Source organism: Heterodontus francisci, chromosome 2 (genome assembly GCF_036365525.1).
Source record: "Heterodontus francisci isolate sHetFra1 chromosome 2, sHetFra1.hap1, whole genome shotgun sequence".
Taxonomy (NCBI): Eukaryota; Metazoa; Chordata; class Chondrichthyes; order Heterodontiformes; family Heterodontidae; genus Heterodontus; species Heterodontus francisci.
The window spans coordinates 123,322,818-123,335,858 of record NC_090372.1 but is presented as its reverse complement, the minus strand read 5'-3'; the positions used below and the strand labels follow the sequence as shown (position 1 = coordinate 123,335,858).

Here is a 13,041-nt window from a genome sequence, read left to right as displayed (position 1 = left end):
TTGTGGGACGGGCAGGAGCGGGGAGGCCTGGAGCGAGCGGCCGAGGTGAGAGCAGCTGGTGGGTCGGGAGCAAGTAGCTTAGTGGGGGGAAGCAGGCAGGGGGAGCGAGTGGCTGAGGAAAGGCAGCAGCGTGGCGGGGAGCGAGCAGTCGAGCGGGGTGAAGCAGCGATGGTTGGAGGGAGCGGAGTATGGGTGAATGGAGAAGGCTATTGAGGGGTGAGGATGTCATTGCGTGGTGACGTCATGCACGCATTCCTGCTGGCAAATGTTCACACGCACTGATGACGTGTCCGCGATTGCTCTGCGCATGCACTGCGTTGTCAGGAGTCACTCATTTTGAAGAAATAATAGTTATTAGGAAGGAGTGCTGTGACCCTAGTAAGAAAGGTTAGGAATGATATAACACATATTTACATGAGTGCCAAGACCATAGGAAAAAGATGGTCATTTAGAAGTTATCGTAAGAAGAGCGCTAATATTTATCATGGGAAATCTGGCTTACGGAAGGGAATGATTGAGGAACATTCTGTAGGGCTTTGTGTACTTCAGGAAGAAATGAAAGGACCTGAATAGCACTGCTTTTCAGGGGAGGTTTAAACCTTGTTCAAAGGAAGGAATTGGGGATTTGCACAGAATCTTTTTGAGTGCATCTAGGAAGTGAAAAATCACATAGAACATACAAACAGAAACAAGCCTTTAGTCATTGCTGATGCTTATGTTCCACACAAGTGTCCTCCCATTCTATTTACCTCATCTCAACCTTTTAGCCTATCTTTCTATACCTTTTGAAATCATCTAAGGTATTTGCCTAAACGTAGAAAATAGGAGCAGGAGTAGGCCATTCGGCCCTTCGAGCCTGCTCCGTCATTCATTATGATCATGGCTGATCATCCAACTCAGTAACCTGTTCCCGCTTTCACCCCATATCCTTTGATCCCTTTAGACCCAAGAGCTATATCTAACTCCTTCTTGAAAACATACAATATTTTGGCCTCAACTGCTTTCTGTGGTAGCGAATTCCCCAGGCTCACCACTCTCTGGGTGAAGATATTTCTCCTCATCTCACTTCATGTGTTAGCAAGCTCCACATTCTAACCACTGTCTGTGTAAATATATTTCTCCTTATTTCCCTGTTGGATTTATCTTGTAATTATGGCCCCTCGTTTTTGATTCTTCCACAAGTGGAAGCATTCTCTTCATATCTACCCTGTTCAACCGATTCGTAATTTTAAAGACCTCCAACAGGTCAGCTCTAAGTTTTCTCTTTTCTAAGGAAAAAAGCCCCAACCTGTTCAATCTTTCACAATGTTACAGGTCACCACAAAATGTAAAAGAATGGTACACTGTTGCAGGAGATCATAAAAAGATAAAGGCCTCAGTTGTAATGCTGGAGGATTTTAAGCTCAGTAACTGACTGGGACTTATGATGGGGACAATCTGAGGGACATATGTGAGGAAGTTAATGAAAGCACTTCCCAAATCATTTCTTGGATAGAAGGTGAGAGAACCTACAACAAGGAAGGCAGTATGACCCGGGTCTGATAATCACAGAATCATGTCAATTTTAAAGTTGAAATGGAAACAGAACAGATTAATTTCTATTTCAGGAGAGCAGAATTTGAAGAGATGAAATAATGCATGAAGGGAATAAAATTGGAAAAACTACTTCAAGGGAAGGATGGGGAGAAAAAATAGAAGCACTGTAAGCAGATTTGTCTTTCCACTGCTGGGGGCCAGAAATGAGTCCAAGATAAAATAGGAAAGTAAAACCAACTTGAAAAGAAAGAAAGATATTAGGTACAGAAATGTGGATGGAGCAGGATAGTGAGAGCTACAGAATAAAACCAAGGAATGACATGAAAGTAATTAGAGGCATGAAGAAGGAACATAAATGAAATACGGCAGAAAATATAAAAGACAATAAGGAAGTAATCTTTAAATATATTAGAGAAGGATGAAGAGGATTGTTGGACCATTTATCAGTGGCAGTATGGAGGTGATATCTGAGGTCAGGAATTGCCAGAATTTTTATGTCATTATTTTGTGACTTCTTGCCACTGAAAAAAGTGAAGCAATTCCTGAGTCAAAAGTGAAAAGTATAAATCTCTGCTAAAACCAGATAGTTTGAACCCAATTTCTAATCAGTGCATCTATTGTGTAAATCTGCCCAGGATTCAGCATATATTGGCAATATCTGGCAATCTCATTCAGGATGACCAGTGTCGGAAATGGAAAATTCATAATGGTACAGTAAGGCTGCCCTTCTGAGGTTAGAGCTAAGATAGGTTAGGCAGTTTGAAGGGAATTTTACTTTTCATCCTACTGTGGCATCCTGACCTGGAAGTACTTGATGCTGACTGTGGTGATTGAGTTTTCCACTTACACACTTGTCAGCCTGCAATTTTTAACCCATTAAGATTGTGAGATGAAAAATCCCAGGCTGGTGAACACAAGCAGAATGCCTCAGCCTAGTTGTTCAAAGTGCAAAAGTGTTTTGCTGCCCATATCTGATATGTTTTACTGTCAGTAACTTGCCCGCCCACCACAGCACCACCACCCCCCACCTCCTCCCCGGCCACACCGCCAACCAACCCACTCTACCTGACAACCAAATGCTCAAAAATATAACGTTTTCCATCTCTTAGCTGTTCCTTCCATCATCTGGTTATAAACGAGGTACTGCAAGTATTTAGCAAAATAGATGGAAACCTGGGGCTGAATTTTGTTCTGACAACAGGGGTTCTGGTGGCAGGCCAGAAGGTGGCGGTGGAGGTGGAGAGAGACCCTGCGTCGGCGCTCTGTCAGACCCTCATAGCTATTTAACAGTAAGCAGGCAATTAACTGCCCGCCGCTGGGTTGCCGCCCCTTTGAAGGACGTGCTCCTGCCTCCAAGAGCTGCCATCTAGTTTGAAGGCCAGCAGCTCTGCAGTACAGGTAACACCACTGGGAGCGGTCGGGGTTGCCAGGGCCATTCAGGCAGGTGTTGGCGACGGAGTGGAGGGTAGAGTTGGTGAGGGTGGGGGAGGTCTTCCTGGGGGCGGTGGGTGGATGGCAATCGCCGTCGGGGCCTCTCTGCGGCCCTGGATTGTTCCCAAAGGAGGGACCCCCCTCCGACTCCGCTAGGAGACCGCCAGGTTAAGGGCCTCAATTGGCCTGGGATGGGAAGGCTGTCCTCTTTAATATATTGCATATATAGCAAATTATGTTGTAATATTCTGCAGTCCCATTCACAATGTGGTATTCTGTGAGGTTATACACTGCCAATACAATGCGTCTGAGATTCTTTGACAAAGCAGTGAAGGTAAAAATTTGAAAAATGATCAGTATACTGATCATGTAGTTATTTTTCATAGCCTCATATTTTCACACCTCTTTCCTGTGTGAAAGTTACTTAAGCCTGTAATGCCTCACATTTTTTATTGTTGTTGTTGGGTCACAGATCAGCCATGATCTCAATGAATGGCAGAACATGCTCGTGGAGCTAAATGTTCCCATGTTACTGGCAATAAAATCATTTTGTATAAGTTCCCAGATGTTTTAAGGATAACTGTAGAAAATCCTGATCAGTATAAAATTACATTGTTAATAACATTGTGTGAGCCATACTGAGTGAGTGCTGCATGTCAGTGGTTCCATCTTTCAGATGAGCCATTAAACCAAGAACCCATCTGTTAACCTGTTAATTGTGTATCAATTGTTTGATTATATGCAGGTTTAGGGTGTTCAATGGGATCTTACTTGAGCACTTACTGAGACTGGCCAAAGGGTTTGAGTGAGGAGCTATATGTTTGTAATCCTTTTACTCTGTACAGTAAATGTGAAACTCAGTAAAGATAGGCTCCAGCATTATCCTTCCATAACAAGCTTTCTGAAGTTGAACATGGTAGCAGAGGATGGTTTCCTAAAGCTGAAGGTCGGAAACTAGGTTTTTTTAAAAATAGAAAACTAAAATCTCACAGACTATTGTGGAAAATATGGTAGAAAGCAAGTGTAAATTGTCAGGGTATGATTACCCTCTGATGTTCTGAGTCTGAACCATATGACCAGTGGAAGAATGAAGTGGATATGTGGACAGAGGCTACATCTCTACCAAAAAGGAAACAAGGTATGGCCTTGGCGTTGTCACTTCCTACCAGAAGTAAAATCAGAAGTAATGTTTTGTGAACTGGACGCTCCTCAGTTGGATACTGATGAAGGGTTGGATCTTCTGTTAGAATTCTTGGATGAAATTTACAAGAAAGATGACCTATTGAATGCATATGAGGCATGGTCACACTTTGATAGATTTTGGAAAACAGATGGTTATTTAACAAACTGTATAAAAGATTGACGAAATTCAATTTGGAGATCCCTTGTTCAGTGCTAGCTTTTAGATTGCTAGGTTGTGCTAGGGTGTCGCATATGGAGAGGCACCTGGTTCTAACTGGGGTTCAATTCTTGGACAAAGATCCCTGTTGGGTCAAATGTCTGCTGCCTAAAAGAAATTTCTAGGGAAACTGTCATTTCCTGCAGCCCTGGTAGAACAGACAGGGCATTCTGCGATGACGCAAAGATTAAGGATTCAATGTTTACTAGATTACGAAATGGTCCAGATACTGGAAGCAGGTATAAGTACAGTGGAAGAGTTAAATACATAAGGAATGAGGATAAAAGCACCTTTAGCAGATCTATTACATTGGAAGAATTAGGACAGCAATCATAGGCAAATGAATCCCAGGAATACCCAAGGAACAGTTAATAGGTGCTTCAGATGTGACTCAAAGTATCATTATGCCGTAAACGGAGGGGCAGAGTCCTTGAAATCACACACGACGCAGAGAATTCTGAGGCAGAAGAGGAAGATACTGATGAATCTGAATGATTGGACTTGTCACAAGGAGTTTTAGTCCTGTGATGAATGTGTTAGTTACGGATTCTTTCAACTGTGCTGTATTGAATAGTGCTTGCATGTCAACCGTTTGTGGAACTGATTAGTTACAATGTTATCTGGATTCACTTAGTAATGAGGATTGACGCAAGGTTAAGGAGTATAAAAGTACTACCAGCTTTAGGCTTGGTGATGAAAACACATTGATGTCACTGAAGAGAGTAGTAATTCCATGTAAAATAGCTGGAGTAAGCCACTTTATCAGTACTGATGTAGTCTCCAGTGAGATACCTTTACTAATTGCTTGTTGTGATAAAAAATGGGAAGTGCTGGAAATACTCAGCAGGTCAGGCAGCATCTGTGGAGAGAGAAGCAGAGTTAACGTTTCAGGTGTGTGACCTTTCATCAGAACTAAATTGCTTGCTGTACCTGCATGCTAACTTTCTGTGTTCCTTGTACAAGTACACCCAATTCCCTCTGAACATCAACATTTACAAGTTCACACCTTTTAAAAAATATTCTTCTTTTCTATTCTTACTAGCAAAGTGAATAACCTCACATGTCCCCACATTATTCTCCACCTGCCACCTTTTTGTGCACTCACTTAACATGTCTATATCTCTTTGCAGCCTCCTCACAGTTTGCATTCCACCTAGCTTTGTATCATTAGCAAACCTAGATGCATTACCCTCTGTCTCTTCATTAACCAATCCTCTATCCATGCTAATATATAACCCCCAAATCCATGAGCCCTTACCTTGCGTATTAACCTTTTGTGTGGCACCTTATCGAATGCCTTTTGAAAATCCAAGTATACATCTACTGGTTCCTCTTTATCTACCCTACTAGTTGCATCCTCAAAAAAGTCTAACAACTTTGTCAAACACAATTTCCCTTTTGTAAAACCATGTTGACTTTGTCTGATCATATGATTTTCTAAGTCCAAATGTTAAGACTCTCTTAATAATAGATTCCAGCACTTTCCCGACGACTGATGTCAGGTTAACTGGCCTATAGTTCCCTGCTTTCTGTCTTCCTCCTTTCTTGAATAGAGGTGTCACATTTACTAACTTCTAGTTGGCTAGGACTATTCTGGAATCTAGGGAATTTTGGAAAATCATAACCAGCGCATCCACTATCTCTGCAGTTACCTCTTTTAAATCCCTCAGATGTAGGCCATCAGGACCTGGGAATTTGTCAGATTTAAGTCCCTTAACTTTTTCCAATACTTTTTCTTTGCTAATATTAACTACCTTAATTTCCTCGCAATTAGCCCCTTGGTTACCCTCTACTTCTAGTATGTAATTTATATCTTCTACTGTGAAGACAGACACAAAATATTTGTTCAATGTCTCTGCCATTACCCGTGATAATTTGTTCTGCCTTTGCCTCTAAGAGACCGACATTTAGCTACTCCTTTTGTATAAAAGCTCTTGCAATCTGTTTTTATATTCGTGTCTAGTTTACACTCATTTTTTTCCCCCCTTTTATCAACTTTTTGGGGGCCCTTTGCTGGTTTCTAAAACACTCCCAATCTTCAGGCTTACTGCTATTCTTTGCTGTGCCTAAATCGGCTGCCGCGTTTCCAATATTACAACAGTTTCTGCACTTCAAAAGTGCTTCGTTGGCTGTAAAGCACTTTGAGACATCTGGTGGTCATGAAAGGTGTTATATAAATGCAAGTCTTTCTTTCTAAAATTGTGACCTAAAGCGGTAGAGAACATTGTGTGTCCAGTGGAAATAGGATTGTCTTCAGTTTGTATGGTCTAACATTTTATGTGTGACGCAGACACTTTTTTGGCATAGAAATATACTAGTTCTGTTTCTCAACAGGGTCCCAGCCTTCCTCCAAAGTATCGGGTAAAATCATTTCTTACACCAGGACGCTCTGTGGAAAGCCTGGTGGATGAACATCTCTACAGCAAAGTTAAGAATGCCCTAACTGATCTTCTTGGAGCGAGGAATTACTTTGCTTCCCGTGTGCTAACACCATATGGCTATACATTAGGTAGTGCAAGTATTTGCCAATCTTTTATGGAAACTAGATATTCAGCATAGAACTGTTGGTACATTTGCTTAGGATTCTGCTTTCTGTGACTCCAGCATTTATAAAGCGTACACTAGTACAAATATATTTAAGAAAGGTTGTCTGCTATCCCCTCGTCCGAGTCTAAGTAGTGTATTGAATAATTATTAATGGTTTATTTTAAAAACTCATTAAGTTGGAAAAAAATGAATAATTTTGTGTATAATTATCAGAAAAAAGATATGAATCCAAAGGTCAACTCCCCCTTTTTTTTCTGAAAATGTTTTTTGCAGTGAATTAAATTTACTTTCAGGTTTCAGTTATGGCCTTCAGTAATGTTAACTTTTTAGTGGTAAAGTGGTGCAGTGCTCTTGAAATAAAAATACAGAATGTTTTCTCCCTTTTCTGTCTTTTAGTTCATGTTTTATCCATAATTATATACCCGCTGAGAAAATGAGCAGATGACCTGCTCCCTGGCCTTTGCCAAAATTACTCTGTAACCAGTAACGAAGAGGTTTGTAAGAGTATGATGATTACCACTCCCCTCACCACCCCTTTTTGTACTTTCAGAAAGTGTTTAGCCTCTGCTCAGTGGCTGTCTTTTACAAGCTGTCGCTTTCTTTTATGAATTATGTGGGAGTTCAGCAACATGTTCCCACATAGTATGCAGCTCTAATGTATTGCACCACTATACTGCTTTGTAATATTGTAGTGACCAGCTCTAGAACAAGCTTTCGGCTTGTTTTCAGTTTGATTTTTTTTTCCAGTGAAAAAATAAATCTAATCTACTTTATCAGATGCTGAGATTAAACTGGATGAAGAAGGATATGTGCTTCCTGCCTCCCGGCGTGAAGAAGTATTCAGGAGGTGAGAATGTTAATTAGAATGAATTGAAGAAGCTGTTGTACATCAGAGTTTTTTTATTTAGCAGTCAGAATGCAGCACAGCAAGGGAGCATTGTAGGTGGCATAACAGTTGGGTACAAATGTGGAAAAATATAAAAAGAACAAGGTCTAGTCCTAAAATTACCCTGATGATGGATGATTGATAGTAGATAGAAATGGTAGTGGGATAGAACAGAAATATTACAGATTTCCTCAAGCCTATCATATGCTCCAGCAACCATAGTTTGTCCTGTGTTTCATTTTCTGCATACAAGGTACAATGTTCCACGCGCTGTGCAAGATTGGCAGAATCACCATAACTGGCCATTTATGCCACTTCCTCAGAGTCTCCACTTAAGTTATGGCTGATGATCGAAGCCCTGCAGAAATTCTATGCCATATGTTGAGATGCAATTAGAGACCCTGTTATGGTGCTGGTATAAACATGGAGGCTGGCTGAATTATTAGCATCTCTTGCATTTATGACCACTGAAAATCCGGGTGTATCTGAGTTGGCCATACTTATAAAGTTCACTGGTCTGAAGGTCTTTAGATTATCAGGTCTATGGATGTTCAAGAGATGGGTTTTCTCTAATCTGTTTAACAGCACTGCAGCATTTCATCCCTGTGATTTAGAAACTTTAGGTTGTTAGATTGCCATTCTTATCCCAGCTTTTCCAGCAGTGATGATGTTCATTTGCATAAGCTTGAATCACTATTATGATCACTAAACTAACACACTGAATGCAAGTCAAGTGGGTTTGCATTCCATAGTAAAATTATGTAGACAGTATCAATTGATCTTACTCAGTGGTTTTGTAGACTTGTTCCTTTCACTATTGAAGAGAATACACCATTTGTCCTCATGTTCAGTTCTGTCTGTATTGGTCTGCAATTATTTTGATTACAGCTCACCTTTCAGAGTTAATGCTGTAGAGGATGGTATTATCAACAATAATGGCATTTCAAATGGAATCATCGGATTGTGCCTGAGGATGATTGATACAAATGTCCTTCCAGAGAAGGATAAAAAAGGACAGTGGATGAGAATTTAAACTAGTAAAGTGGGGGAAAGGAAAGGAAATTGAAAAATCATACTCAAGGGAGATTTCAACCAACCTAATATAAACTGAAATGCCCAGCTGCACTAGAATGTGAGCTGTTAAATGTAGGACCATTTTCAGACCTATTTTACTGGGCATGCCACAAAGTGCATGTCAAATCTCAACTTGGCAATGGCAAATGATTCAATGGATGTAAAACAAACTCTACAACAACTGTAAGGTGAGGGAAACCGCTGGGAAATAGAAATTTCAAAAAAAAAGTCAGAGGAGTAAAGAGGGAACTAGAAATAAGCATAACTGTAGAAGCCAAATACAAGATTAAGAAGTTCTTCCAGATAATAGTGAGGGTTATCAAAGAAGAATTGGAATTTCTTTAAGAATATAAATGGGTTCAAAACTGAGGATGATCTTAAAATAATTAAAACACTAGATGGTTACCTGCTGGAAATATTCACTACAAACATTAGCATCATGCCACCCATCACTGACTGCAACTAAATTTAATGGTTGACATCATAAATAAATACTGTACTCTAAGCACATTAGAGCTTTCAATCTGGTTGAACAAAATGTATCTGTAAGAAAGAGTATGGGTTGATACCCCTCCTGCTTACTACCTGAGTGCAACTCTGGCAGGGTCCATTGGAAGTGTGCATGACTCTCCCAGTTTGTTGCCAGCAGTAGGGATCCAAGAATTGGGCACAAAGGTCAGTGCACTCACTCCTGACTTCCCAAGATCCATCGTAATGCCCAGAAAATTGGAAGTGTTGTGGATCAGGAACGCTAATATCTGTGTGCAATCTGAGTGCTTAGTGAGATTGAAGATGAAAGGGCAGATTTTCCTCATTGTTTGTATATAAAGGATGGGCACAGTACAGAGAGAAAAATTGGATTGGACTATTGTACATTGAAATGGAACTTAACTTAAATAAGTGAAAAATCAGAGGCTTTGTTACCTATGTGAAATCCTTTGCCTGATTTTCCTGAGCTACGCCCAAGTGAAAATAATAAGAATGTCCTGAATCTACAAAATGCTAGCGATCTCTGACGTGATTTCACCTTTTCTGATAACCAGTTTAAATCTGATGCCAAGTCAAAGGGCTCTCCAAGTATTATCAAGCAGGGTAATAGCCAATCACACTGAAGTATTCTCTCACAGCAAACCAGGAAGTAAAAACCACTGAATTTTTCACTCTTCAGACAGCGAATAAATAATTGGGGTATACACATGGGATGAAGATAGAAACTGAAATATCAAAAACTTCTTCAAAATTTTTTTAATGAATCAGTGAAGCAATTTGATATGCCACAAATATAAAATTAGTTTTCCGGGACAGTGGGTCTGTTTAGTAGAAATAATGAGCTTAGTATGCCATTAAAAACCCTGTTACACCTCATTGAACAAGATGTGACTTTTACAAAGAGTTTTTTTTTAACAGTGAAACGAAACACAAAAGGCTAGGTTATTAGTTCAGTGATTTTTAATTGATTGCCGCCTATGGGGACTTCAAAAGTGCACCGTGGGGAAGTGTAGCATCACTGACAACTTCTGGATTCCCATGTTTAACTTTGCATGCTCAGACTCCAGAAATTGCGGTCAGTTTCAGAGGAGTAATGATAGTGAATGCTGACAGTTTTACTGTCATTACTACTGCAAAATCTGGGCCAATATTAAAGCACAGTCAATGCTGTCTAATACAAAAGCAAAATACTACAGATGCTGGAAATATGAAATAAAAACAGAAAATGCTGGAAATATTCAGCAGGTCAGGCAGCATCTGTGGAGAGAGAAACAAAGTTGATGTTTTAGGTTGGTGACCTGTCATCAGAATGCAGATTTGATGGATCAGATTTTGCTGATAAAATAACTGAGATTAATGACGTTTTCCATTAATTATGCGCAAATGGCACAGCAACTTCAGGCAAGGGGCAGATACATGGTTAAGTGTGAATATTCAAAAGTTGCACCACTCCTCCATTAGCTTTGCAAAAACTGCATCTTGAAGTGCATTGAATGGCATGAAGAAGCTGTATTTGTACATTAGATGCAAACTAAACTTGCCAGTTTTTTTTTAATGACATAGTGTGTTCATTATTGCCAATCAATCTCTGCTACTGAAATTCAAGCGCAGAGTCTCATTCCTTGAAGTATTGTTTTTAAAAATGTATAAGTTTTAATTAAAAATGATTTTCCTTTGTCTCTTCTCGATCCAATCTTTCTTTCTACCTTTACCTTACTTGACATTGAGAAGGGAGTGTATATTGGAATGGTTGAATTCAGTTTATTTTACAATGCTTCAATCTGATTGGTTATGGAGATATACAGTTGCTTGCCCTGTGCACTTGGGTTCCTGATACTGTTTCCCTCACTGTGCCATCAGCTCGCACTTTCAGAAACTTACCACATAAAAAAATGTAAAAACCTAAAATGTGCAAGGACAAGTCTAATGGAGTCTGCCATTAGATGCTCTGCTACAACAAATTATGGCCCAAAATGGTATCTTGGGAAGCTTTACATTGCTAGGGTAAGTTGCTGTTTGCAGACACCACCCCATTTCTTCAGACACTAGGTGTGGTTTTCCACTTGAACTGTGTCTGTGTGAAAATAACCTGAGGAGATCTTTGTGTAATACCAAGTTGTACCACTAGATGGCACATGTGTTTTCTAAAAAGATTCTGTAGACAAATTCACTGGACACTGCTTATAAAAATATACTATATTTTTCTCTACTCTGTTTACACAATGTTTTACCACACGGTTGTCCAACCTTTTCGGGTGGAGGGCCGCATTACGGTTTTTGTTTGGCCCAGGGGTCGGTGAGCAAATTTCAAAAGATAAAGACATTAAAAATTTATCTTATGCATAAAAACAACAAATGTGCATTTTTGTGAAGAAGCTTTAAATGGGAAGACTAATTTATTGACTTTCTTGTCTCTCTATTAAAAAGTGATTGTGATATACCAGACATTGTTTTTGCTTGCATAAGTAGTCAATCTCTGCCCTCACACTTGATATAGCAATGCAGAGTATTCTGGATAGATGTCCATCTGTGCAGAGTATTCTTGATCTCTCGCTCTCTGTCTCTCCCTGTGTTCCCCCCTCTCTGTGTTGCGCCCCCCCCCCGCCCACTGTAAAACTCAGTGCAATGTTTTTAGAAAGGGTCTGCAAGATGATAAAGGGAAATTTCCCATTTCCAGTCACGGACCCCTGATGAGGAGCAGTCCGGGTAGTTTACCCCTGCGGGCCGGATGGAAACCTTCGGCGGGCTGCATGTTGGACAACCCTGTTTTACCAGATTAGCCATGACCTAATTGAATGGCAGAACAGACTCGAGGGGCTAAATGGCTTACAGTTGTTACTTTACTGCTTCAATATCTATATCAATTATTGAAGCAGTGTTAGCAAGTTTTATATTTCCTCTATCATGAGTATTTTATACAAATTCAGTTTTTTTGTTTATCTTTCTAGATATACTATTTTTACATTGGTGTAAAATTACAAAAATGTTACGTATTCTGTACAGGCTGTAATTTTCTTTAAGAAGGACATCACATTTCTAAGGTCTACCTCAACTAACAGTTTATCCCAAAACAGGTCAGATATAATAATGCAGTCACTGTCATGTGGTGCCCACTAGCTCTGTGAGCTGGCAGACGCTGCGTATCAGTACTCAGATCATCCAAATCACATATTAAAACTCCTAAGTAGAGATTTTAACTAGATCCTGAATTTCTGCAAGTTTTTTTTAATTGTAGACATTGCTCGCCACATATGTGGTACTTATGCTTTCAGCCATCTCTCCAGCCCTACATGCCCCAGTTCTGACATTTGTTTTGTGTGTTATCCTACTCTTTGCCCCATCTTCTACTACCTTAGCCCCATTCTGTGGAACTCCTTCCCTAAACCCCTTGATGACACTCCACCTTTAAAAACCCTAAAACCTAGTCGTAGAAAGGTTTTATGTCAAAGGTACAATGTAAATTTAAGTTGTTATTGAAACCATGTTTGTTATGTGTACTAGTCATCTTTTTCAGAATAGCACTATGCATTGACGACCAGCGAAGGTTCTGTCTAAACAGTCATAATCTGCTTGGAAAGGAAACTATCAAACAGAGGCAACTGCGGCTGCTGGGCTATGATGTTGTACAGGTGGGTACGCTAGTTGGATACTAGAACTGCAAATACCTTCTCAAATGAAA

The 13,041-nt window shown here is 40.0% G+C and overlaps 1 protein-coding gene across 5 annotated transcripts in view; it reads left to right on the top strand.

Annotated features, from left to right (window-relative positions):
• fastkd3 (FAST kinase domains 3) overlaps positions 1-13,041 on the top strand; it is a 32,829-nt gene that overhangs the window by 16,618 nt on the left and 3,170 nt on the right. For 4 of the 5 annotated variants that reach the window (XM_068010151.1, XM_068010181.1, XM_068010172.1 and 1 more), the window contains exons 4-6: positions 6,701-6,875; positions 7,691-7,760; positions 12,877-12,991. In XM_068010151.1, the coding sequence (XP_067866252.1) occupies positions 6,701-6,875; positions 7,691-7,760; positions 12,877-12,991 (360 nt within the window). Of the gene's footprint in view, positions 1-6,700; positions 6,876-7,690; positions 7,761-12,863; positions 12,992-13,041 lie in introns of those variants that run through there. The other variant, XM_068010190.1, reaches the window with a different exon arrangement.